General features: G+C 42.5%; 3 protein-coding genes across 4 annotated transcripts; all 3 read right to left on the reverse strand.

Annotated features, from left to right (window-relative positions):
* Positions 1-1,002: 1,002 nt before the first annotated feature.
* Positions 1,003-9,202, reverse strand: LOC114792017 (protein NipSnap homolog 2-like). 2 transcript variants are annotated; one of them, XM_028982740.1, is made up of 10 exons: positions 8,927-9,202; positions 8,599-8,726; positions 8,472-8,517; positions 7,890-7,984; positions 7,191-7,261; positions 6,953-7,093; positions 6,145-6,176; positions 5,473-5,567; positions 1,825-1,908; positions 1,003-1,401 (listed from the first exon to the last, which is right to left on the reverse strand). In XM_028982740.1, the coding sequence occupies exons 1-10, from the start codon at positions 9,103-9,105 to the stop codon at positions 1,337-1,339; spliced, it is 936 nt and encodes a 311-aa protein (XP_028838573.1). In that variant the 5' UTR covers positions 9,106-9,202; the 3' UTR covers positions 1,003-1,336. The 2 variants fall into 2 exon arrangements, with proteins under 2 accessions (XP_028838573.1, XP_028838574.1); XM_028982741.1 differs by having other exon boundaries at positions 9,014-9,188.
* Positions 9,188-9,847, reverse strand: LOC114792018 (28S ribosomal protein S17, mitochondrial-like). Its single transcript, XM_028982743.1, has 2 exons — positions 9,620-9,847; positions 9,188-9,521 (listed from the first exon to the last, which is right to left on the reverse strand). The coding sequence occupies exons 1-2, from the start codon at positions 9,740-9,742 to the stop codon at positions 9,258-9,260; spliced, it is 387 nt and encodes a 128-aa protein (XP_028838576.1). The 5' UTR covers positions 9,743-9,847; the 3' UTR covers positions 9,188-9,257.
* A 2,544-nt stretch (positions 9,848-12,391) lies between these two features.
* Positions 12,392-23,174, reverse strand: LOC114792016 (coronin-6-like). Its single transcript, XM_028982739.1, has 11 exons — positions 23,055-23,174; positions 20,840-21,039; positions 19,072-19,194; positions 17,862-17,991; positions 17,550-17,728; positions 17,193-17,312; positions 16,496-16,600; positions 16,240-16,385; positions 14,306-14,363; positions 13,110-13,337; positions 12,392-12,904 (listed from the first exon to the last, which is right to left on the reverse strand). The coding sequence occupies exons 2-11, from the start codon at positions 21,035-21,037 to the stop codon at positions 12,782-12,784; spliced, it is 1,410 nt and encodes a 469-aa protein (XP_028838572.1). The 5' UTR covers positions 21,038-21,039; positions 23,055-23,174; the 3' UTR covers positions 12,392-12,781.
* Between the last annotated feature and the right edge of the window lie 1,971 nt (positions 23,175-25,145).

Genomic DNA, 25,145 nt, shown 5'->3' on the forward strand with positions numbered 1-25,145 from the left:
ACTTGATATTGGTGGTAATGGCAAAGTTTGGTCTTTGTGTTTCTTTCTACCACATGTTGACAAAAGAGCTGTTTGCACATTGACATAATCTGACATGATTAAGAAGACCAAAAGACCACAATGTCCCAGGTTCAAACCCCACTTACTACCATTGTGTCTTTGAGTAGGACACTTAACCCTGAGTGTCCCTGTAACTACAGATTGGAAATAGCTCTGGATAAATGTGTCTGATATATATACCGTAAATAATGTTATTTTGTTTTATTGTAGTTTTAAAAATATATCACACATTTACATTTTACAGCATTTATCAGACGCCCTTATCCAGAGCGACTTACAATCAGTATTACAGGGACAGTCTCCCTGGAGCAATTTAGGGTTAAGTGTCTTGCTCAGGGACACAATGGTAGTAAGTGGGATTCGAACCCAGGTCTTCTGGTTCATAGGCGAATGTGTTACCCACTAGGCTACTTCTCCACCCTACACATAAAACAACACACATCAAAGGAAAAAGACTCCACCCCAAATGTCGCCTTACAAGACAGTGCCTGTATGTACCTGTGTGTTTCTGCAGGCTACTACATTTCCCATCAGAGGCTACATATATCCCCCAAACACGTGTGTAGGTGAAGAATGCATCTCTTACGCCCCTCAGTGGAGCATACCTGAATTGCTTGAGATGGGAATTTCATGGGATGTGGCTCGGGTTCGGGGGAAGGGCTATAGTTACTATCCTTTCCATATGATTCGCTGCTTGCAAATTTGTTTGGTACAAGTGTTTCGCATGTTCCAAATTTGTTTGATTAAATGTTCATTTTAAATTAAATGTTCATTTTGATTTACAACTTTCGGCCGCCGTCGCCAAGTGATTCTTTTTAAACCCTCTCATTTCCCTCTTAGTCTAGCACTCGTAGCACAAGTACAAACCTGTACTCGTCGGGTCTGATTCTGTCAGGCTCGATTACAGCTCTATCCCCACCCACCCACAAATGAAGTATACAATTGAAAATAAAATAAATCATTTATTAGCTGGTCACAAATATCCAGGTTGCAACAAATCTGTCACTTTTGAAGGGACACCTACAGACCTGATTCTTGATCTGTTTTCTGTGTAGCTGAACATTTTTTTCTCCCCTCAATGTCTCTCAAGTAGCAAAAACTAAAGATGAACAGCCCTGTTCTGTCTCTGGGATAATATTGGTTTATTAATAATAGCAATAATCAATAACAACTAATAAGTATCAAATAAACATATTCAAGCCAGAAACCAAGGATTGGTATTATATTCAATCCTGAGCAAGAGCCTTGACAGTCAGTCCAGGATCTCTCCCATCAACTACTTCAGTGGCGATGCTCTGGTTGGGATCATTATTCTTGACTCCATGTGCTGAATAAGAGGAACTGGGAAAAAAAAAAGTGTAAATCAAAACTGGATATGGCTGTCACAAATATGTCTTTCAGAATTCTGGAATAAAAGCACTAATAATCTAAGATGTGGTCTCAGAATATCTGTATTTCTGACGTCTGCCATGACTGTACCAAGTTTTAAAACAGAAGAGGAGGGGAGAGATATTCTGCTCAGTGTTGCCAGATGGAGATTTTTTTTTTTTCATATTTTGAGAAAACGTGTTGAGAATAGGTACTGCGGAACCAAAGTCTAATTTAGTTGTTGTTAATGTTAATTACTTACAGCAAATGCTGGTTAAATAAATTCTAAAATATCTTCATGTAACAAATAGTTACAGCTACAAAAAGCAGTTAGTTCCTCCATTATAACTATCTTGACTTTTCTTACTACGTAAATCAGATTTTCATCTGTCTGACCTGTATAATAAACCACTTCATCCCAGCCCTCGTGCTGCCAGGCTGCATTTCTTGTGTCCTCTCGTGACTGCAGGTCTTTGTAGGCTGTGAAAGAGTAGAACATATCAAACAAGACCAACTGGTTTGCTGATGTTATAGTCATTCATAGTTGAATGGAAATCAAATTTATCAAACCTTGGAGGTCTGGATTTGAAGTCACACTCTGAATTAAAGTGGAAAACACACTACAGTCTAATACAACTTTAATGTAATGTCTTAAAACAAAATCTAAATGAGGCTCAGTAGTGTGTGTGGCCTCCACGTGCTTGTATGACCTCCCTACAACGCCTGGACATGCTCCTGATGAGATGGCGGATGGTCTCCTGAGGGATCTCCTCCCAGACCTGGACTAAAGCATTCTCCAACTCCTGGACAGTCTGTGGTGCAATGTGCCGTTGGTGCATGGAGCAAGACATGATGTCCCAGATGTGCTCAATTGGATTCAGGTCTGGGGAACGGGCGGGCCAGTCCATAGCATTTCCATTTCCATTTATATTTAAAGCATTTGGCAGACGCCCTTATCCAGAGCGACTTACAACATGCTTCCAAGTTATCATAGATGAAGTGAGCAATTCTGGTTCACTAGGACCCGCAACTATGAATACAATGTTATTATTCACTCTGTTGTACTATAAATTTCTATACATAAGTCAGACAATAAGAAGGTTACAAGTTCATCAAAATATTCTCTAAAGAGGAAGGTCTTGAGCTGCCGTTTGAAAGTACTCAGTGACTGTGCTGTTCTGACCTCTAGGGGAAGTTCATTCCACCACCGAGGGACCAAGACAGAGAAGAGTCTAGATGAATGTCTTCCATTTACCTTCAGAGATGGAGGGACCAGGCGAGCAGCAGAATGGAGGCTCTGAGTATACGAGGTGCAGTGCGAGGTATAATGAGGGCTGTGAGGTAGGATGGTGCTACTCCATGTTTTGCTTTGTAGGCCAGTCGTGCTGCTGCATTTTGTATTAGTTGTAGAGGTCGGATGGTACATAGTGGTAGACCAGCTAGAAGGGAATTACAGTAATCCAGTTGTGAGATTACTAGGGACTGAACCAGTATCTGGGTGGCCTGTGTAGACAGATAAGGGTGGATTTGTCTGATATTGTAGAGAAAGAATCTACAGGAGCGGGAATGTGAGTCGAGAAGGAGAGTTGGTTGTGTATTGTTACTCAAAGGTTGTAGGCTGTTGTAGAAGGAGAGAGCTGTGAGTTGTCCAGGTGAATAGCAAGATCCTGATGTGGTGAAGAAACTACTGGAATGATTATTAGTTCAGTTTTGGTGGGATTGAGTTTGAGGTGATGGGCTGCCATCCAAGATGTCTTTTAGACATGCAGAGATTTTGGAAGCAGCATTTAGATCTGAGGGAAGAAAGTGGTAGGATAATCCATGTGAGGAAATGACCTTACCAAGTGATCTTGTGTAGAGGGACAAAAGGAGAGGACCTAGTACTGAGCCTTGAGGGACACCAGTGGAGTCTACCTGAGGCAGAGGTGGATCCTTTCCAAGTCACTTGGTAAGATCGCTTATCAAGGTAGGAGGCAAACCACTGCCATGCTGAGCCCCGAATTCTTCAGGAGGTGTCAAATGCTGCAGTGAGGCCAAGGAGAATAAGCACTATGACAGTTTTGCCAATCTGGCTGCATGTAGCTTCTCAGAAACAGCCAGAAGGGCCGTATCAGTAGAACGAGCTGTTCTGAAGCCAGACTGGTTAGGATCCATGAGGTTGTTCTGTGACAGATGAAGTGATAGCTGATTGCAGACACAGCGCTCAAGGATTTTAGAAAGAAATGAGAGGAGAGAAACTGGTCGTAATTGTTGATCTGTAGGATCAGTGGTGGGTTTCTTTAGGATTGGATGAAACCTGGCTGTTTTAAAGGCAGATGGTACATGACCAGATGTGATTGAGCTGTTTATGATATAAGAAATGAAAAGGATGAGGTCAGGAGAGATGGTTTGGAGCACTGCAGAAGGGATTGGATCTAGTGGATGATTCTGAATGATTTCATCTGATGTGATCTTAGAAAACTGATTAAGAGCAGTTGTAGGATCTACCCTGGAGGCGAGAGTAGGATTTGTGGTGGACAATGTCTTACAGATTTGTTCAATCTTCCCTGTGAAAAAGGCCAGTACCCCCTCCTCTCCCAGGAGTGTGAAGCATGAATGCCTTCATCTTGCAGGAACTGTTGACACACATAAGGTCTAGCATTGTTTGGCATTAGGAGGAATCCAGGGCCAACCACACCAGAATATGGTCTCACAAGGGGTCTGAGGATCTCATCTTGGAACCTAATGGCAGTCAGGCTACCTCTGGTGAGCACATGGAGGGCTGTGCGGCCCCCCAAAGAAATGCCAACACACACCATTACTGACCCACTGCCAAACAAGCTGGAGGATGTTGCAGGCAGCAGATTGTTCTCCATTGCGTCTCCAGACTCGTCACGTATGTCACATGTGCTCAGTCTGAACCTGCTTTCATCTGTGAAGAGTACAGGGCGCCAGTGGACGAATTTGTCAATCTTGGTGTTCTCTGGCAAATGCCAAACGTGCTGCACGGTGTTGGGCTGTAAACACCTGTGGATGTTGGCCCCTTATACCACCCTCATTGAGTCTGTCTCTGATAGTTTGAGCAGACACATGCTTATTTGTGGCCAGCTCGATGTCATGTTGCAGGCTCTGGCAGTGCTCCTCCTGTTCCTCCTTGCACAAAGGCAGAGGTAGCGGTGATGCTGCTCAGTTGTTGCCCTCCTACGGCCTCCTCCTCCACGTCTCCTGATGTACTGGCCTGTCTCCTGGTAGCGCCTCCATGCTCTGGACACCACGCTGACAGACACAGCAAACCTTCTTGCCACAGCTCACATTGTTGTTCCATCCTGGATAAGCTGCACTACCTGAGCCACTTGTGTGGGGTGCCGACTCCGTCTCATGATACAACTAGAGTAAAAGCACCACCAGTATTCAAAAGTGACCAAAACATCAGCCAGCAGGCATAGGAACTGAGAAGTGGTCTGTGGTCACCACCTGCAGGACCACGCCTTTATTGGGGACGTCTTGCTAATTGCCTGTAATTTCCACCTGTCTATCTAATTTGCACAACAGCATGTGACATTGATTGTCAATTGATTTCACAGAAGTGTGACTGACTTGGAGTTATGAAGATCAGGACAGCTGAGCGGTGATGGTGGCAGGGATAGAGACACAAAGTGGTTGCAGTTCGAAGGCAGACTCCATTTATTAGATTATATTTTTAAAAATTCAATAAACACAGTTTTCAATATATAAATAATAACATTTAAGTCAACTTCTAAATATCACCAATAAAACTCTCCTCACTTTCATCTCAGTTCTCATCTCATCTCTCTGTATTCTCAATTCTCTCTAACTGCTTCCACAGGCCAGTCTTTATTAAACCTGGGCCAAACAAAATGTCAATTTACCTTTGCTGACCATGGTCCTCGTCTTTCGCAATTATACGTTTTGTATTTAGGAGTTGGGCGAATTACCCAGAATTCAACATCACATTATGGCAACTTTACATTCTCTATACATGTTCTACCAAATGCAGGAACCTGTTAATGCAGAAGATGAGGACAAAACTAAAAAAAAACTCACCCCAGAGATGATGAACCATGTAAAGACTTCCAATCTGAGAGAAAAAACCACCTACAGCTTCATGGTTGTGCTGGCGAAACTCAATGGCCCGAGCCCTGAAGAGCACAGACAGAGGACCAGATATGAAGATTCCCTGTTTCCCCAGGTGGCAACAAAGACATGTCTGGTCTTCTCTTCAAAGGTCTATGCTCCAGACACTTCCAAAGTAGCTGTTTAGGAGAGTTTTTTTTAGTTTGTTAAGGCTTTGTTCCAAAAAACATTCTTCTCAAGGGTTCCTGGTTCTTGAATAGTTTGAAACCAGAACTTATGCATTTAATAGTGTTCATCATAATGTGGCACAGTTCTATTTGTACAGGTTAAATGTAATACTTTTTAGGACTACAAGGTCCTACAATTACCTACAAAAAAACAGTTTATTCACATTTGGTGCTAAAATGCTTCATTTATTGCTGTATATATATGTCTGGTGTTTAGTGCTGTGTGTAAAATCTGGAGCATCTCTGCTTTTAATCTTGGGATCCAAACGCCGTTAAGAGGAGGAAGCTGTGATGCACTGAGGTTGTGCAGACTTTTGTTTAGTTTTAGGTTAACTTTTAGCCGCATTTTTATACTTTTCTGATTTAGCATGTACTCCAGCACCTTTAAATCCATACATATAAATGTGTGTCTTACCAATAGTTGCCCCACTCAATCATCGTCCCAGGCTGAAAAAGACAAGAGAGCAAAGCCAGAATAAAGCTGACCAGTCACCTTACTAGTATGCATGATTCAGCGCCCATCACAAATATTGGCATACGAGTAAAAGGAGTTCGTTGTAATCTTCCTTTTGGTAAAGTAGCTTAAACATTGTAAAGTATATTTCACAATTTTTATTTGGAATTTTTAATTGTATTCATTTTAAAGTGACCTTTCAACATCAAATTCTAATCACTTTATCCATGAAATCAGGGTGTGCACAATGGCAAAAATTTCTCCTGAGGTGTCGCTTGTGAATTATGAATTTTCAGCTTGTTATAATGCTGACAACTTCCTTTATTGAAGGAAATGAGCACAAAAAGCCAGGACCAGGATTCAAACCTGGCACCATGCAGTTCTTCAAATGCATACTTACCACGAAAAAAGTGCCACCATTTTTAGCACCCATTTTTACCCTCTCTTTGTTCAGTACAACAGGTATGAGGACTGAGACGACCCTGGCAGAAGCTTTGGACATATGATTCAGACCATTGTCCTGTTGGAATGTCTACCGCAGGTTCCCACAACGTCACAGAAACGTGACGTTAAGGTTCTTCTGTTTTCCATGTGGCAATATTGGCCTGGCCCACACAATGAGGTTACACTCAACCTGGATACCACAATGAATTACGGCCCTTTTATAATACGATTTTAGACCGCTAAATGTGCAGAGTTCTTAAACGTTGCTTGAATTTGGTGTCGAATCATATGACAGACTTTTTCAGATGTTGGGGTTGCTACGCACCCGGAGCTGGTACGTTCGCAGCTCGTAAATGCTGGGTCCGGGTCTGGGAAGCGGCTCGTTCCAGAAGCTAAACTCCAGCAGCAGCTGGTTCCGGCGAGCCAGCAGCATTTTTCCACGCTCCTTCCTGTAATCCAGGAATTCCTGATGTGTCAGGATAGACAAATTGCAAATCATAAGATTTATTTCATGCTGGCTATCAAATAAACTTTGTGGCAAATCTTTTTTTTAGTATTATTACCTTGTTCTGTTTGAGTTTGTTCATTACATCAGTCAGAGCCGGATAGCCACCTCGATATCGCCAAAGATGGACTGGGCATATCAACAATACATATTCACCATTAGTGAAAGAAAAAAAAAAGTGAAGTGATTTGTCATTGTGAAACACTACAGCACAGCACACGGTGACACAACAAAATGTCTCCTCTGCTTTTCACCATCACCCTTGGTTAGCAGTGGGCAGCCATGACAGGCGCCCGGGGAGCAGTGTGTGGGGACGGTGCCTTGCTCAGTGGCACCTCGGCGGATCGGGATTCGAACCTGCAACCTTCTGATTACGAGGCCGCTTCCTTAACCGCTAGGCCACCACTGCCCCAAAATATTAATATATTTATTAGGGGTGTTTGAAAATATCAATATAGAAATATATTGCAAGATTTTATGTGGTGATATTGTATCGGTACAGGAACATCAAATGTCGATTCGTCCTGTCCAGTGTTTTCTTCAGCGAGGTCATCGTGCGACTACAACGTCCACCTGTGGATGGCGCTGTACATCTGGGTACTTTTAAACCGCAAAACATGACAGACCGATCACAGCATCTTGTATTTCAGCTGTTTATCTATCACAGTGTGTTACAGTATCACAATACATCGCAATATAATCGTGTATGGTGATACGTTAACCAAATCACTATATTCCTATAAATCCCTTTATCTACCTGCCTGATCCTGCTCCCCGTACCACGTGTTCCAGGTTCCCACAAGCTCACACGAATACTGTGGGTCGGCATGAATTTTGGGCAGCATCCCTTCACTGTGGGGACAGGAAAACGTGAAAAGGTGACATGTCGGCCTGTGGCCGAGCACTAATCTAGGCAGGAATCCAAGAAATCTGGAATAGTGAAAAAGACGGGAATCGTTCTGGAGAATTTGAGGATCAAATGAACATTTCTGTGATCTGTCACTACTATAAAACTACAGCAATGTGGGGGAATTTTTATTAATCAATATAAGCTGAAACAACTGAGCCAAAATGTTGAATAAACTGTAAGAACCTTTGTTGCTTGTATTAATGTTTGCATGTGCGCACAAAAAGCTGATTATATTGTTGTATAGCCGCATACTGTAAAGATGGTGAAAATGAGCTATTGGTACTGGTACTGGTGTTTTGTTTTTTTTTGCTGGTGTAAAAATCCATTTTAATAAACTTGTGAATATCTGTGAATTATGATGAAGCTGCTGCCAGTACAGTGGAGTAGAACCTACTGATCATGGTGAATTAAGGTGATTATTTAAATTACCACAGTTGGTTGTAAGATTCCAGGCACTCTGGCTTGACATTGTGAACTGGAAGAAAAAGCAGGATCAGAAGATGAATGGAGGATTTGGAAGCTGGGGATGGAGGTGAGTGGGTTGCCTGGAACGTACACTGGATTTTGTACAGGTTGTTCTCCTCTTTTTTGGCCAGCAGGTTGGAATGCGCGTCTTTCCTCGGATCCACTTTGCGCACAAACAGGGATTTGAACCAGCTGTCCTGCGAGGACGCGGACAGGCTCCTGGACGAAGCAGAAAACTCCAAAAATAAAACTTTACAGCAAATAACACTATCTGTAATGAAACTCGTTCCTGCTCGGTGGATTTAAAGCAGCTGTCCTGTGAGGATGCGGTGAAATAAAACTTTTATAACTCCTCTCTTAATAAAACTCGCACAGGAACGAGAAGAATTAACTCCGCGACACTAAAATGGCGAATTGACCTTGAGAAGGCTTTATTTCGCAGAATAAATATTTGAACGCGTCCATTCCACGCGAATCTGCCACATCCTCCCTCCGCGGCGCCAAACCTGAGGTGAAGGGCATCACGGCGCCGTGCTGCGGACACAACGCCCGCCGGACTCGGGCCGTTTCGCACCCTGAGCAGGACTCGGGTCGCCATTTTCCCCGCGCTGCCGCCGCCCGGCCGCCAGGGGGCAGCACACGCGGCAAATAACACTTCAGCTACAGACTCGGACACGGGGCGGTTTTAACCATTTTAATAACAAAAACACACAGGCGGACAGTACAGAAAGAAAACGGCACAACGCGCGGCTAGTCCGAGGTGGAGATGTGGAGCTCTCGCAGCTTGTCCGTCGGAGGAGAATCCTCCATAAAGGAGTCGAGGAAGCGCTGCCCGGCCACCCTCTTGCCGGTCAGGGGGTCCACCACGTTCCCCACCCGGTGCACGACTCTGGCCAGCTCGTGTTTGACGTGTTCGGACCTCCTCTCGGGCAAAGCTTTCAGCAAAACGACGTCCCCCACTGCACACTGCTCCAGCGCGTCGTGGGCGAAATAGGTCTTCCGTTTATTATAGAACTGGAAAAAGAAGGGAAGAAAGAAGGTAAACGGATATCTGAGCGCTGACTCCCTACCTCTGTAGAAATATAAAGACCCCGCCCGGTCCGGTCCGTCACCTTGAGCAGGTACGGGTCGAGCACCAGCCTGGTGACGCGGACCTTCGCCGTTTTCCTCATTTTTGTGCCGATGACCTGGCCAATAATCCACTTGGCGTGGACAGACGCCTGTTTCACGGACATGGCGCGTCGACGCTGCAGCTGTTACGAACACATCGGAACGCGAGTCTCGGTGATCAGTAACACCTCCAGCGGCAAAGGTCGGGAATTACGCGGCGGGCAAGTCGGCGCTTGCTAATGACGTCACACTACGGAGCAGTACAAGGGCCAATTTAATCTTTGATTTTCTCGTTGGCGAACATAACGCATCTTTGAAACAAGACCCCCAGGTCGCATCGACGTAGACCGATCAACCTGTCAAGGTGGTCCCTGCAGATGAATATACTTTTCCCAACTTCTATTTATATATATCTATATATACGAGAGAGTATTATCAATACTGTATAATTATTCAACTAGTACTTAGAAAGTCATATATCCAACTGTAACTTCTCAATACGTGAAAATGAAAAGAAAACTTATTACATGAATAGTCCAAAGCAATCAGCGAATATTGATTTCCTTTTTGAATTACAGTGTTTATAGAGTTTTTAAAACACTCACCAATGGTGATGGTTAAAAGCAGAGGACACATTTCATTGTGTCACTGTGTGCTGTGCTGCAGTGTATCACAATGACAATCACTTCACTTTCACAACAGTGAGCATTCTTGTCTGTGTTTTCCAGTTGGTGGAATGAGCTTCCACCTGTGACAAATAAAATTTGAATTTGAATCTGACATAAGAGTAGCACCTAAAATTTGATTTGATGTTAGTCCAATGTTGGCCCAACCACTTTGTTCTGTCCCGGCAGGTGTCACCTACTCATACTGATCTTTGAGAAGGGTTCTGTAAGACATAATATTATTTTCAATTAAATGTGCAACATTTAAGACCATACAACTGTAAATAGCAACAGATCAGTGGATGGCCAAGTGGGTAAGGAAGCGGGTGGTAGAAGACCCAGGTTAAAATCCCACTTACTACTATTGTGTCCCTGAGCAAGACACTTAACCCTAAGTTGCTCCATGGTGACTGTCCCTGTAACTATTGATTGTAAGTCGCTCTGGATAAGGGCATCTGATAAATGCTGAAAATGTAAAATGTAAGCACAACAATTTTGGGGCTACAACCAGCACTGATCGTGACTCACATTCCTAATGTGGAACCTAGTGGATTATAGAATATGTGTTTCTTTGCCTAATTAAAGACTAGTGCACAGGGAAGAGCAAATGTGTCAGGCGTGATTGACCATGCAGGATCTTCAGGTGAAGTAAGTGTAGTCCACTCTGCAGGAGGTGTGTGCGTGTGTGTGTGTGAGCCTGCAGATGTCGTACAGCCGAATGTATCTCAAGAACACATGACTGACAGTGCATGGGGCATGAAAACTTCCTGGCATGCCAGAGCACAAGCTGGAACACTATTGCTCTGTGAACCAGGTTAGGACAATGAAAAAGTGAAGTTTTTTAATGAACATTTTACCTCCTGAAAACCTGCATGCTGTACCTAGTGTTGGGAAGTTTACTGCGTTTAATGATTACATTACTGGCCCCTACGGAAAGCAATTACGCTGCTTCCAATATGATTCATGAAGAAGAAAAAACAAGGAATGCTGGATCCTGAAGGAGGAGTTTCAAATCAACATATGACAACCGACATTCAACGCAGGCTCATAATACCAAACCAAAAATCACACTTTTGAACCTAAATCAAATCAGAAACAGCTAAAGCGGCACATTGACGCACCACAGGCCACCTGTGCAAAAAAAGTGTATTATTTACATTTACATTTAAGGCATTTGGCAGACGCCCTTATCCAGAGCGACTTACAACGTGCTTTCAAGTTACCATCGATGAAGTGATCAGTTCTAGTTCCTTTTTATTCACTCTGTTGTAGATTCTGCACACAAATTAGACAATAAGAAAGTTACAAGTTAATCAACCAACTTGAATGTACTTGGTACATTTTTATGTTATTCAATGTACAGTAAAATTCAGTAATTTGATTCTTACATTAAAAAGATCACAAAGGAAATGACTTTTTTTTTAAAACTAATCCTAGTAATAGCAACAGCAGTCTTGAGCATTGATGTGACATGTACCTGTGAGTGTACTGTCACAATGGAAATGGCACAGGAAACGCTAAATCTAAATCCTGCCACCAGCAGTCCCATACATATGCTCAGTCAAGCTGAATGTGAATGCTTGCACGGTGTCCCCAAACCTTTACAAAGAGCTTAACACAAAGGTTGTAAAGACCCTTAAAGAGGCAGCAAGCATCACCTACAATTACAGCACAACAAAATCAATAGTGATTGGGCAATGGTAAAACATGTCCACTTTTTAAATCTCACATAGGGACAAGCATATTCATCTTTGAAATGTGCTTAAAATCCCAATATTGTTTACCGCTGACCTGCATGTCACCCGTCTATCAGCAAGATAACATAGGATAACACTGTTACTTTGTAGAAGTTGCTCAGTAATGGTTTGAGGACCATGATTGAGTTGAAGGACTTGACTTCCAAACTCTCCAGATAATACAGGGCACCTTCAGAGCTGCTGTCCAAGCCTCAATAAGAATATTAAACAGGTTGTTCTCATATTGTGTCTGACTGGAGTAGAATAGAACCCGATGAAAAATAGAACATTCTGCATTTGTTTGATACACATTCATATTCCAACCTTATTCCATCATTGGACTTGCACTGAAGAAAAACATGTACATTGTCTCTATGTTTGGCATTTTTGGGATTTATTCATACATAACTCAGTGAAAATAACACAGATATGTATATTTGTGCAGATAACAGTGCTGATTTTTAATTGGAAAAAAAACTCAATGTTGTTCACATTGTCCCCCAAATCTTGCAAAAGCATTACATGGACCACAGCTTTGCTAATAAAGCTGGGATTAAGGACCTCAGCCTCAAATTTAGCTCAGTGGATGGGTAAAGCAGGTGAAAATGCTCATGAAATGGGAAAACGGTTCAGTGTGTTTACAACATAACTGACACCCTTGACCTTCACCTATAACCCTGGCCTTTGTGAAAAGCAATGTAGGTGGTGAAGGAATACCAACTGTGTGTGGGCACACACTGCAGAATGGCAGCAGTAAGGGGCATCAGACAGTGCCATTGGTGTACTTGGAGAGTTTATTCTCTAAATCACAAATTCGCTTCTCCTGTGAGAGAACTGTGGCCTTCAGATTCTGAATCTCTTCCAACAACTTCTCCAAGAGTTGGGGCTACGCAGGGAGACAAAAAAGACGAGAGGAGGAAGATAGGATGAAGATAAGAAAAGTGGAAGAAAAGATGAAAAACAGAAAGAAAACTAAAGGACAAAAAGGATAACAGAAATGTGAAAAACTGTTAAGTTCTAAGCAAGAATAAACAGCAAGGCAATGGGACAGAAAAGCAGAGTGGCAGTTTTAAAGACAGAGAAGACATTACCGGTAGGTTTGTCCCATCACAGGACGACAGGCTCCTCTGTGGTGTGGCTCTGGAGTCTAGAACGTTCTTTTTGGCTACTTTGAGCTCTCGGCTCTTTGGGGGGGTGTATCCATCTCTCAAGGACACCAGGATGGGGTCCTCATCTCGGCCCTCTAACCAATCTTCTGGCTCTATTGCAGGATCGGGACCTGCTGTGTCTGGGTACAGGTCATCCTGGAAAAGATCTGACTATCGGGGAACAGAATGTATAGTTAAATTACAAACGCTTCTGTCTAAGTAGTCAGTCAGTATAATTGTGTTGGTTAGTAACCTAACCTAAAATATGTGTTTTATGGTTCCTATTTAATAATACCCTTAAAAAAAGTCCCTAATGAGCTGATGCTCATCATGAAAAAAGCTTCAATTTGCTAGGGAGCACAACTATTGGACTGATGGCAAGTGGTCATGTGGTCTAGAGTGACGGGGACATCAGCGTATGAAAAGAAGTGCCCGAACAGATGCAGCCCTCATGCATAGTGCCTACTGTATTGGGAAGGGAGTGTTATGAGGATTCTTCAGTCGGTCAGGTCTGGGTTCAACAAACATTATGTGGCAATAAAATAAAGTCAACTGACTTCCTAAATATACAGAATGGCCACACTTTTTTACCCCATGAACGGATTTTTTTTCTTGATTGAACGGAAATGGTTCAGGGGGAATTTTTTTCACACGTGGATTTGCCATCCCAGATTCTGAGCCTTAAACCCATTGAGAATCCTTGGGATGTGCTGGAGAAGTGGCCTAAATTGGCCGAAGTGGCTAAAGAAGCAGACTCATGACTGTAAGGTTGCATGTTCAAATCCTGAAGCACCAAGTTCCCGTCTCCACATGCTGCTCCCCAGGTGCATTTCTTATCTGCCCAATGCTCACTAACGGTATTGGGTTAAATGCAAAGGAAACATTTTGTTGTGTCCCCATGTGCTGTACTGTGCTGTGTATCATAATTTCACTTTAGAAAACTCAGTGGTTCAACCCTCAACATAAAATATCAACTGAAAGTATTTTATGCAGAGAATGTGATCTTGTTCCTCCCAAGTGAATTTCAAGTTTCATCTGGTGCAGTGAACCAAATTCTGTGTATGTGTGCTAACATTCTTGGCCAATAAATACTGATGTTTTTCTTATTTTTCTTTTATCTCAACCGGAATTTTACCTACCTTTCTGGGAACAGTCATCATAATGGGCTCGCACTTTCTCTCATGTAGTTTATACAGCCTGCAGTAGAAAATATCAGCAGATCAACATCAAATTAAATATAATTGGAATAAACATAATCAGACTCAGTTCTATCAGAATCAGATTGTGTAATCAGCATGGTTTTATATGACTAGACATCCCTTTCTAAAATGTTAGAAAGATACATACACTTAGACTGAATTCTTAGTTAGCCTAATTGGAAATAGACAATGTTATTAACATTTTTGTCATACGCCCTTATCCATAGTGATTTACAATCAGTAGTTAAAGGGACAGTCACCCTGGACAGTCTACTCAGGGTTAAGTGTCTTGCTCAATGGTGGCAAGTGGGGTTTGAACCTGGGACTTTGGTATTCTGGTTCATAGGCAAGTGTCTTACCCACTAGACAACTAACACCCTTAACTCACTGCCTCTTTATTCTACAACGAGAAGAAAAATATAAAGATTTCCTAAATTTCCTAAGGACTGTTTGGGATTCGAAACAGCAACCTTCTGATTACCACTGCCCCAGTGGTTGCACTGAGCAAAGCACCGTCCCCACCCACTGCTCCCCGGGCACCTGTCACGGCTGCCCACTGCTCACCAAGGATGATGGTTAAAAGCAGAGGACACATTTCATTGTGTCACCATGTGCTGTGCTGCAGTGTTCCCCAATGAGAATCACTTCGTTCAATCTTTTTTTTATAATCCCTGATGTGAAGTTTAACCAGTACAGGGCTCCAGGTTTTTTCCATATGGAATAAATTACCTGTATAGACAGTAGAAGCGTAAATCTTAGGTCTAAAATCTCAAATCAGAAGTGATTTCGATACCCAGCGATGCACAGTGTAAGTGCTGTAAGTGTGTATGGGTGCTGAAGCACACGCTGCACATGAGGTGCAACACCAGAAGGAAACTATGAGGGGCCGAAATATTTCAGACTTTTGTTACACAAACACATGTGAAACACATTCACATATGAAACTGACAAGCATGCATTTATACTACTTAAAACTCACACACACACATATGAAACACTCACACAGAAACATGTGAAAAGCACACACACACATATATAATCGGCATATAGCATGCCGATTATATATGTACAGTATCTCACAAAAGTGAGTACACCCCCTGACTCTTTGATCAAATGTAAAGTAGTCAGTGTACAGATTGTATTAGAGGGCAACAAAAGTAAGTACATCCTTAAGTGAAAATATCCTAATTGTGCCAAAAGTGTCAATATTTTGTGTGGCCAGAATGAATGAACATGGAGGGCAGTGAAATAAATGTTAGTTAGTCCTAATATATTGGTTTAAATCTAAGAGATTTTAAAAGTCTCCTCAGTGGTACAAGGGTGCAGTTCTTGTCATCTATCTGATATTAAAGCCATAGTTATGAGGACAGTGAGATTCCTCTGTCACTTTTCTATCATGACCCTCACTGAGGATTTCAGCAGTTTGTACTGCAGTTGCTTTCCTGTAGGATCACAGAAGATGTGTTTGCTTTCACTCTTCAGTGAGTTCCCATGACCCTGTCACCTGTTCTCCTCCGTTGAACCATTTTTAACAGTAATAACCTCTGCATGCCAGGAATATCCCACAAGACCAGCTATTTTTGGAGAAGCTCTGATGCATTCATCTAGCTTCACAATCCAGCCCTTGTCAGAGACACTCAGATCCTTACACTTGTCCTTTTTTCTGCTTCCTTCCTGCTAATGAAATGCGGTGACAGGTACAACTGGAACCAATCAGTCCAAATCAGTGGGTTTCATCTCATGGCTGATGAATGTATAAGGAAACTCATTTCTGTGATGTGATTTTTCCTCACGCAGTGTTTTTGGGCCCAAATTTGAATTTATTTACGTGAAAACTACAACACATCATGTGAATTCATGACTTGACAACATACCTTGCAATTTCACACTTGCTGACATCAACACCTCTCTTGGGCATGAAGCCCATCCCTCTCTGTGGCTCCTTGCTGCTGAATGTACTGACATAGTGCACGTACGGGGGTTCATCTGTGATCTCAAAATAACGAATGCTGCTGTCACCCTGTCAGAAAAGCATGCTTAAAATAAGAGCATGATCTCTTTAATCAAGGATTATTGCATTGGTCACTTCATTAACCTTCAGTAAAGATGCAGCAGTAAAATGCTCCATACCTTCCCACATAGGTATACCATGTTGGTGTCTGGGTCATAGTATGGAAGAAGAACCCCATTACTCGTGTCCAACTCCAGTACAGCGATGGGCTCCTCAAAATTAGTCTGCAGACAAGAGTTTGAACCTTTCAAATGAAGTTCAGCCACAGCCTTTTACTCTAATTATACAGTTGTAATCTAAGGGTGAACATGGACAGTTGTTTCAAAAGCTGGAACAAATTGATGAATCAAATATTATGTGTCACAGGGGGTGTAAAAAATGAATAATCTACTAAAACTCTGATTCAAATGAGTCTACATCACATATACTGTATACTAGTATTGTGAGTATTGTTACATGTTATGCAATTTTACACTTTCTCCTCATACTATTTAACTCATAATGATAATTTCACACAGACAACATAATCTTTACACATATTTCTAGCCACTGCAGGACCATATACAGGCTAGGGGACCTCGTATTGATTTTAAATAATCTTAAAAAGTATCATTTTTATAATAGGACCTTCATTTCTAGGACACCATTCTTCCTTTTCTTCGCACTAGCGTTCATGGAAAAACACAACTGTCCTGTAAAAAGCTGGTAACTAAAATGCCTCAGGGCAGGTAAGGCACACACAGCTGCACTGGAAGCGCCCACTCACATTTACACCGGCTCTTCAGTATCTCACAGAAAAATGTGTGTGTTTATTACCGGATCCCACAAGCCCAGCTCTCTCTGGCTCATTCTTGTGAAACCGGTTGTGAAGATGTTGCCTTCTCGTGTGAAGATGGCTCGCATTGGTCGTATGCCCTCATGTGGTGCAAGTCTTTCCTGTGAAAAGTGATCCACATAAACCACAGTCTGGAAGCCCTGGCTGCACACCATGCTTTTGTATTTCTGATTGCAGTACAAAAAAAAAAAATTTTCCTGAACACCAGAAAAGGGTTTTCCATGCTACAAAAATGTATCACAGCTTTCACACCAGCATTAACACTGGACTAAAACAGCTAACAGCTAACTAAATCCATTCTCCATTCTCTCCAGGCTAAATCAGACCCCTTCACTTACCGCTACCACCTCTCTCTTGCGTGGGTCACAGACCCGAAGTCTGCGGTCTTTGCAGGTTGTGCAAAATAAGCTACCGTTGCGGTTCCAGCTGACATTGTAAATGAGGTCGGGGTGGTCCTCCATGATGATGAGGGGCTCACCAGTCCCAACGTTCCATATAATGATCAGATTATCACTGCCTGCAAGCAAAGGGGACTTCACATATGTTAACAGCAGACCCCCACAAATAAATATATGTAAATTTGGATGAAATAATCATTCCACAGGACTGTATGGTGTATGTGTGTGTGTGTGTGTGTATGAACATCTCACCAGCACTGAGGAGGATGTTGCGGGCAGTCGGGTGCCAACTGACAATACCCACTCGTTTAGAGTGACCCTCCAGCACCACGATTGGCTCCGACATAGGGCGAGTGGGGGTGTGATCCGGGATCTGCCACACCTGAAGTGCCACACAAACACAAACTTTTGGCCACTTGTAACTGTGAATTAACAACATATTTCATGCTGTCTCACCTTGACCATTGGTTTTGTGTATTTCACCCTTTGAGTTTGGTAACAGGTTAATACCTGATTATTGGAAGAAGAATTGGCATGGTAGATTTTAAGATGAATTAACAGGCAGGCCATCTTTAGATGAACCTCCCACTGACCTCTCAAACAGATAATGAAATGAGGAACTTGTTAAGACACTAGGTATATTATAGGTTCAGTGTTTATAATTCACATAATTATAATACAACATGCTAAACCCATTTACTATATTTTCCAACTGCCCAGTTCTTCAGGTGAGCAGGACTGTTGGAACATGACATGTAACAGGGGTGTTTCTTGTAATCCAGGCGAGCTGTGTGAGATGTGCCTGATAGCCTGGACATCTACTCACAGTACAAGCTATAAGTAGTGTTCATCCATGTCTGTATTTGTGGTTAAGGTAAGACCTACTGACTTTGGAAGAAAAGCATGACATTCTGAGGCTAAATGTCACAATTTGGAATGTCATGAAAAAGAAGGACACCACTGGTGTTCTGAGCAACAGTTATCAAACTGGTTGTCCAAGGAAAACACCCTACAGATGGCAGACAAATAGTGACAGCAATAAATGAAGACCACAAAATGATAGTCTGCAACTTCCCAAAGAGCAATTTCCCAGTCAACACTTCCATGGAAGCTGCAAACCATGCATAACCAGTAAAAAACACAAAGCCAGACTGTAATTTGCTAAAGGTAAAAAGATAAGCCACAACAGCCCAGGAACAGTTTTATGGACGGATGAGACCAATATTAACCTCTGTGATAACCAAAAGAAACCTACAAGATCATCCATGAAGTCCACAGAAACATGGTGCCTGACAGTTAGCGGACTGAAGGTTTTGATATCAATCAACAGAGCTTTACCAAAGTGAACATGTGTTCCATCTCCTGATAAGAAGACTGAAGGGACCCACAAAGCAGACAAGGTGTGTGTGTGTGTGTGTGTGTGTGTGTGTGTGCAGAGCTGTGTACTACCAGATGACCTCACCATGGCGGTACAGTCCTCAGAACAACTGGCCAGGATGTTGTCATTATGTGGGCACCAGTCAATGTCCAGTACAGGGCCAGAGTGTCCAATTACAAGGGGATGGTTCTTATCCAGTCGGCCCACCTGCAAAGCAAAGCACATTTATTAGAACAAATGCAGGCTGTGCTCTTCAGCAAGAGCAAAAAAAATCCCAGGCGTGTAAAGGAGAAGCAACAGAGCAACAAACGTAAAAACGAAATTCTGTTGCTGCTCACACTGTGCACCGTCACTCAGCTCCTGCAGCACACTTGCCCTGTCAGCACCTTCAAATCACAAACTCAACAGGCACCAGAGAACCCGGCATTTATCATTAATCCATTTATTTTAATACTACAAAATGCAGAGCCTTATTACTTGTGATGATGCGAATGGAAACGCAGCACCAGCCACTGGGTTCCTGTACAGATGATGTAAACATGTGTTCCGCCTCCTGCCCGGCCCCATGAGGTGTATTTATAAGCTCAGAGGGGTGATGACAGGCAGCAAGAAGCAGGCAGGGGGCTGGGCAGGATATTTATAGCAAGGGGGTGTCCAAACCTGTTCTCACCTCAGTACAACGAAGAAAAGGAGATACACTGATCAGCCATAACATTATGACCACTGACAAGTGACGTTAACATTGACGTTAACATTACAGTGCCACCTATCAATTGGTGGGATATATAAGGCAGCAAGTGAACATATTACCCTTTACATTTGATTTGTTAAAGGCACAGAAACGTGCAAGAACAAGGATTCTGACAAGGGAATAGCATTTTGGCAGCCGGGGTGACTGTCCGTGTAACCACTGATTGTAAATGGCTCTGTAAAGGGCGTCTGATAAATGCCGTAAATGTAAATGCGGGATGTTCCTACCAGATGGGGCTCCAAGGAATAAAACTCATGAACCAGAAACAGGGTCATGTGGGTGGTACAGATAGGTTTGTGTTGTCCAGTCCAATAGAAGTACTGTGAATCATATTGCTAATAAGGTTCATGCTGGTTGAAATAGAAAGGTGTCTGTGGTGTCCAATACTATCAGGATGTGTGAAAAAGGTGGCCTGGTCTGATGAATCACGTTTTCTTCAACATCATGCGGATGGCTGGGCAAGTGTGCATCACTTGCTTGGGGAAGACGTGGCATCAGGATGCACTATGGGAAAAAGCCAAGCAGAGTAAAGCTTTTGGCGATGTTCTGGGAAGCCTTCGGTCTTGCATTCATGTAGATGTTAGTTTGATTGCTGACCAAGTTTACCCCTTCACAGAAACAGTATTCCAGGATAATGCCCCCTGCTACACTTGTTCAAGAATGGTTTGAGGTGGACTCCAAATTCTCCAATCTAAATCATCTAATGTGCTGGGGTTAACGGTCTGATTTACATGAGATAAAAGATCTCCTACTAGCGTCTTGGTACCCTCTATCTCAGACCACCTTCAGAGCTCTTGTTGAAAGTTGGAGTTGCTTTTTTCCATTTTACATGTATGTGTTTATGTGTAAGAGAGCAAAAACAATTCTGACAAAACTCATTAAAGTTTCCTTGTGATTTAAATTCCTTTTTACATTTACAGCATTTATCAGACGCCCTTCTCCAGAGCGACTTACACTCAGTAGTTACAGGGACAGTCCCCCCCTGGAGCAACTGCTCAGGGCCACAATGGTAGTAAGTGGGTTTTGAACCTGGGTCTTCATAGGCGAGTGTGTTACCTACTACGCTACTACCAATCTCTGTCACTGTGGTTGTGTACTGACCTTAGATAGAGGAAGAACCAGAAAAGCGCCTCCACCGCTGGCCTCCACAATCACAGCGAGGAACTTGGGGTTAACGGCGCAAAAGGAGCTGTCCCAGGTCACCTTGGAAACGCGAATGTCATCGTAGCACTGCTCAGCTTTGCCAGCCTGGCCAAAAACGTGCCTGAACTTACTCTGGCGCACAATGCTGCGACTCATCGCTTCAGAGGAAACAGAGATTATTCAAAAACTTTAACATTGTGCCTCTAGTCATTTACTGTGTCACACTTTCTTGGGAGGTCTGGGGCAACAATTTCTTTCTTTGTTTTTTTTAAGTAAATGCAATACACAATAGAAAAAACACATATTGGCATTAGCATCGTGCTGCTGCATCCTAAATCTCGGTGCATGTAATGTGGCGTTTGTGTTATTATGTTCAGAGCTGGGGGAGCAGAGGAAAATAGATAAGTTTCACTAAAATCAGGTATGCCACCGGAAGCACCTACACTCATTTCTATATCCTCATCTCAAGCACGTGCAGAACCAGACCAGGCATAAAGCAAAGGCTCATGCTACAGTCATAGAAAACATCACAGGGTCTGTTCCTGCATTTTGGGAAAAGTGAAGAGGACATATAACCATGTCAGAAATATTGAGATCTGTAAAACTTTTGGAGTATCAAAACAAAAAGAGATAATTTTCAAAAATTTAAACAAAATGCCAAAAAAATGCTAAAAACATAATCTATCTCACACAACAGAATATAAATTTAGGCCAGTTTCAATTTTACATACTATCGAGCGATAACATTTTGTCCGCAAAGTTGCCGGAAGAAGAAGAAAGGGCATGTTTGAGGATCTGAGTGATGGCTAGATGTCTGGGTCACACTGGGTCTCCAAAACTGCAGCTCATGTGGGATGTTCCCAGTGAGCAGTGGTCAGAACCTGCCTAAAGTTGCCTAAAGACAAGTGAAATGGCTACATGATCATGGGGGGTAAAATAGACACGTAAGGCTGCTCCTGCTGACCCGTGTCCTCCACCAAAGCTACCTACAATGACAAAAGTGGCCTGCAATGAAGAAAGTGGCCTACAATGAAGAAATTGACCTACAATGAAGAAAGTGGCCTACAATGAAGAAATTGACCTAAAGCTCCCTTCAATTAACGCAGAACTTGAACTTCATGGAAACAATTTTCCATAGTGTCAGTGGTTTTCTTCAATGCAACAAAAATTCAACAATGGTTTGAGGAACACAACAACGTGTTAGATGTGACTTGGCCACCAAATTCTACAGATCTCAATCCAATTGACAATAATTGCTTATAGGTCCTTGTACATGATTTATTTAGCTGACATCTGATCAGTAATACTCTGTCTCCTACACTCCTGCTCAGGTAATACACTGCTCAAAAAATAAACACTTAAACACAATGAAACTCCAAGTCACGCTTTAGTCCAGGTCTGGGAGGAGATCCCTCAGGAGACCATCTGCCACCTCATCAGGAGCATGTCCAGGCGTTGTATGGAGGTCATACAAGCATGTGGAGGCCACACACACTACTGAGCCTCATTTTGACATTACATCAAAGTTGGATCAGACTGTAGTGTGTTCTTCCACTTTAATTTTGAGTGTCACTCCAAATCCAGATCTCCATGGGTTGATAAATTTGATTTTGTTGTTAGCACATTCAACTATGTAAAGAACAAAGTATTTAATAAGAATATTTCATTCATTCAAATCTAGGATGTCTTATTTTTGTGCTCCCTTTAGTTTTTGAGCAGTTTAACTTTACTATTGAAGCACATGGTAGCATAATCTTTGATGATGACAAAAACAAAAATAGTGACCCCCACTGTACACACATTATTTTATGTTCATTGTAAACGTGTTTTATTGCAAGTAGTATATGAACATAGAAACCAGCATCACCATGCAAGACAGAAAGAATCAGTGGCTACATGCACGCATTTACTTTCCTGTCCTAGAAACCTACTTCATGTGAAATGGCTTGATGTGCAATCGGAGTTTCCTGCTAAGAACCAAGTCCTGTTCTGCTGACCGAGAAGCTCCGGCGCGGACAGCATGCACCAGGATGCCTGCGACTCGGCCGCTTTCCTAATATAGTCACCATGCAGGCACGGTCCGGGTCCCCGTGGACAAAGGCCAGCGCGACCCGAGGACAGCGCGAGAGGACCGGGGACGACAAAAGACGGGAAGGAAGAAAGTCGGACTCACCGCGAGCTGCCCGGAGCTGTTACCGCGACCTGAAAGTCCGCTTCGCGCCTGACGTGCAGGTCGGTGACGTGACAGGACGCCCTGAGGGACAGGGACAGGGAGAGAGAGAGAGAGACGGCCAGGGAGGGGTGTGCTGGACGCTATTTTAGATCTCGCCCTTGCAGGGTGGTGTGCCGAAATCCTACTCCCATTCAGAGAATCCTACAGGGCAGTCACACCTTCCTGCCCATAGTACAATAGTATATCTGTTATATAGAATTGTTACTACTGTTATTATATCATGACCTAGATTGGTATGGTATTTTGACTACTTAATGTTGAACATTCGTTTAAATAAAACTTTCAATTATATTACTTATATAGTCATATCTGATTATAATTGAGTAAAAACATTGGTTCTTGGAATTTAAGTACAAGCTGTACACTTTAATATTTTCTCTCATATCTACCTTATTCTACTTAGTTCAATGGTGAATGTTCTGGAAAAGCCATGGTCAAGTATGGAGTTCCACAGGATTCCATTCTAGGACCTATGTTATTCTCTCTTTATACAGATAATGTCAAAATTATTAGCCCCCAGGAATTAGGAACATTTCTAAACTTCTTCCTAATGTTTGCAGCATTGATTAAACCTGATATGACCAAACATTCACCAGTGCTATTTAGTAGGCTTGCTATTTAGTGGGGGGGGAGGGGGTCAAAAATATTAGCCCCATGTGAATATTTGCTATTTGCTCTCAGAACACACCTACAGTAATGAACCAATCATCTTTGAAACATCCCTGTGCAGTCAACTGGCTTCCCAACAATGTTCAATCAGCAAAAAAGACTCAGAGGAACAGGGCACTTGAACTCATGCCAAACACAAAGAATCAGTCTGGAGCTCAGACAGAAGAAAAATCTGCTCATCATCCAGGCTTAGGTCATTGCTGGGTCTTCAAGACGATGACCCAAAGCATACTGTACATCAAATTTAGTCCAACAGTTCCTCAAAGACACCAAAACCAAGATCCCAGAGTGGCCTGCACAAACCCAGACCTCAATCCTACTGAGAATTTGTGGTGGGTGTTCAAAGTGAACCATTTGCAATGGAAGAATGGGCCAAATTCACTCAGGAGACCCGAGTCAACCTAGTAAAGAACTACTCTATGAGGCTGGTGTCAGTTGTGGGTCAGACAGGGTTCACTATTGACTATTGGCCAGGGAGCTAATAATATTGGAAGTCTCATTTTCTAGTTAAAACCTGTTGTATCAATAAAATATTCTAATTAAACTTAAAGGAAATTTTTATCTATAGAGTATTTGTTTCCAAAAAAGCAAACATTTGTTGTTAATGGTCATATTAATTTAGAAATCCAGAGTGTTGTCAAATTTCAAAAGGGGGACTGATAATTTTGGCCTCAAATGTTACCACCTGAATTGATGTATGACTTCCAATGACTTCCAGAGTCATAATTGACAGTGATCAGAAATATCAGTGATATTTCTTTCACCTTGACATTTGTAATGTCAACAATCGACTACTGCGCTACCCATTGGATGCATGACATCATCGCTCAGTAAAGTTTAACCAGTTCAAAATGCCGCTGCAGGAATCCTAACTGGAATAAGAAAATTTGAGCCTGTTACACCGTTTCAGTCCTCAGTGCATTAACACTGTTATAGGTAACGTTTCACAACAACTATAAAATTCTGCTATTATCAGTCAAAGCTCAACGTTGACTACTGCTCCACATGAGAATTACGATCGCAACGCTTGAGATTCTTACTGGTCCCGAGAATAAACAGATTCTCAGCAGGCAGACATGCTTCTGCTACAAAGCTCCCCTGCTTTGGAACAGCCTTCCTGCTAATGTTCAGAACTCAGACATGGTGTCAATGTTTAAGTCAAGGCTAAAGACAAAGACACTTTTTAATTTAGCAGTTAAATCCACATATGACAATTATCTCATCCAGGTTGTCCTAGATAGACACCAGGGCCAGTATTGCACTTGCCATGTACCCAGGTATATGTACTCAGGTATAGTCCCAGCCACCAGAGTTAAATCTGTCTGTCTCTGAGCAACTCCAGATCCTGGTTCCTAACTTTGA

This window comes from Denticeps clupeoides, chromosome 6 (genome assembly GCF_900700375.1).
Source record: "Denticeps clupeoides chromosome 6, fDenClu1.1, whole genome shotgun sequence".
Classification (NCBI taxonomy): Eukaryota; Metazoa; Chordata; class Actinopteri; order Clupeiformes; family Denticipitidae; genus Denticeps; species Denticeps clupeoides.

Excerpts from the sequence above, each read along its gene's own strand:
- LOC114792018 (XM_028982743.1), bottom strand. The coding sequence starts at position 9,742 with ATGTCCGTGAAACAGGCGTCTGTCCACGCCAAGTGGATTATTGGCCAG. Across the intron at positions 9,522-9,619 it reads TCGACCCGTACCTGCTCAAG|TTCTATAATAAACGGAAGAC; the intron begins GTGACGGACCGG and ends TTCTTTTTCCAG.
- LOC114792016 (XM_028982739.1), bottom strand. The coding sequence starts at position 21,037 with ATGAGTCGCAGCATTGTGCGCCAGAGTAAGTTCAGGCACGTTTTTGGC. Across the intron at positions 17,992-19,071 it reads CTGAGGACTGTACCGCCATG|GTGTGGCAGATCCCGGATCA; the intron begins GTGAGGTCATCT and ends GTGGCACTTCAG. Across the intron at positions 13,338-14,305 it reads TGATGACTGTTCCCAGAAAG|TCAGATCTTTTCCAGGATGA; the intron begins GTAGGTAAAATT and ends GTTCCCCGATAG.
- LOC114792017 (XM_028982740.1), bottom strand. The coding sequence starts at position 9,105 with ATGGCGACCCGAGTCCTGCTCAGGGTGCGAAACGGCCCGAGTCCGGCG. Across the intron at positions 7,094-7,190 it reads ACAAACTCAAACAGAACAAG|GAATTCCTGGATTACAGGAA; the intron begins GTAATAATACTA and ends CTGACACATCAG. Across the intron at positions 6,177-6,952 it reads TGCGAACGTACCAGCTCCGG|CCTGGGACGATGATTGAGTG; the intron begins GTGCGTAGCAAC and ends TGTCTTTTTCAG.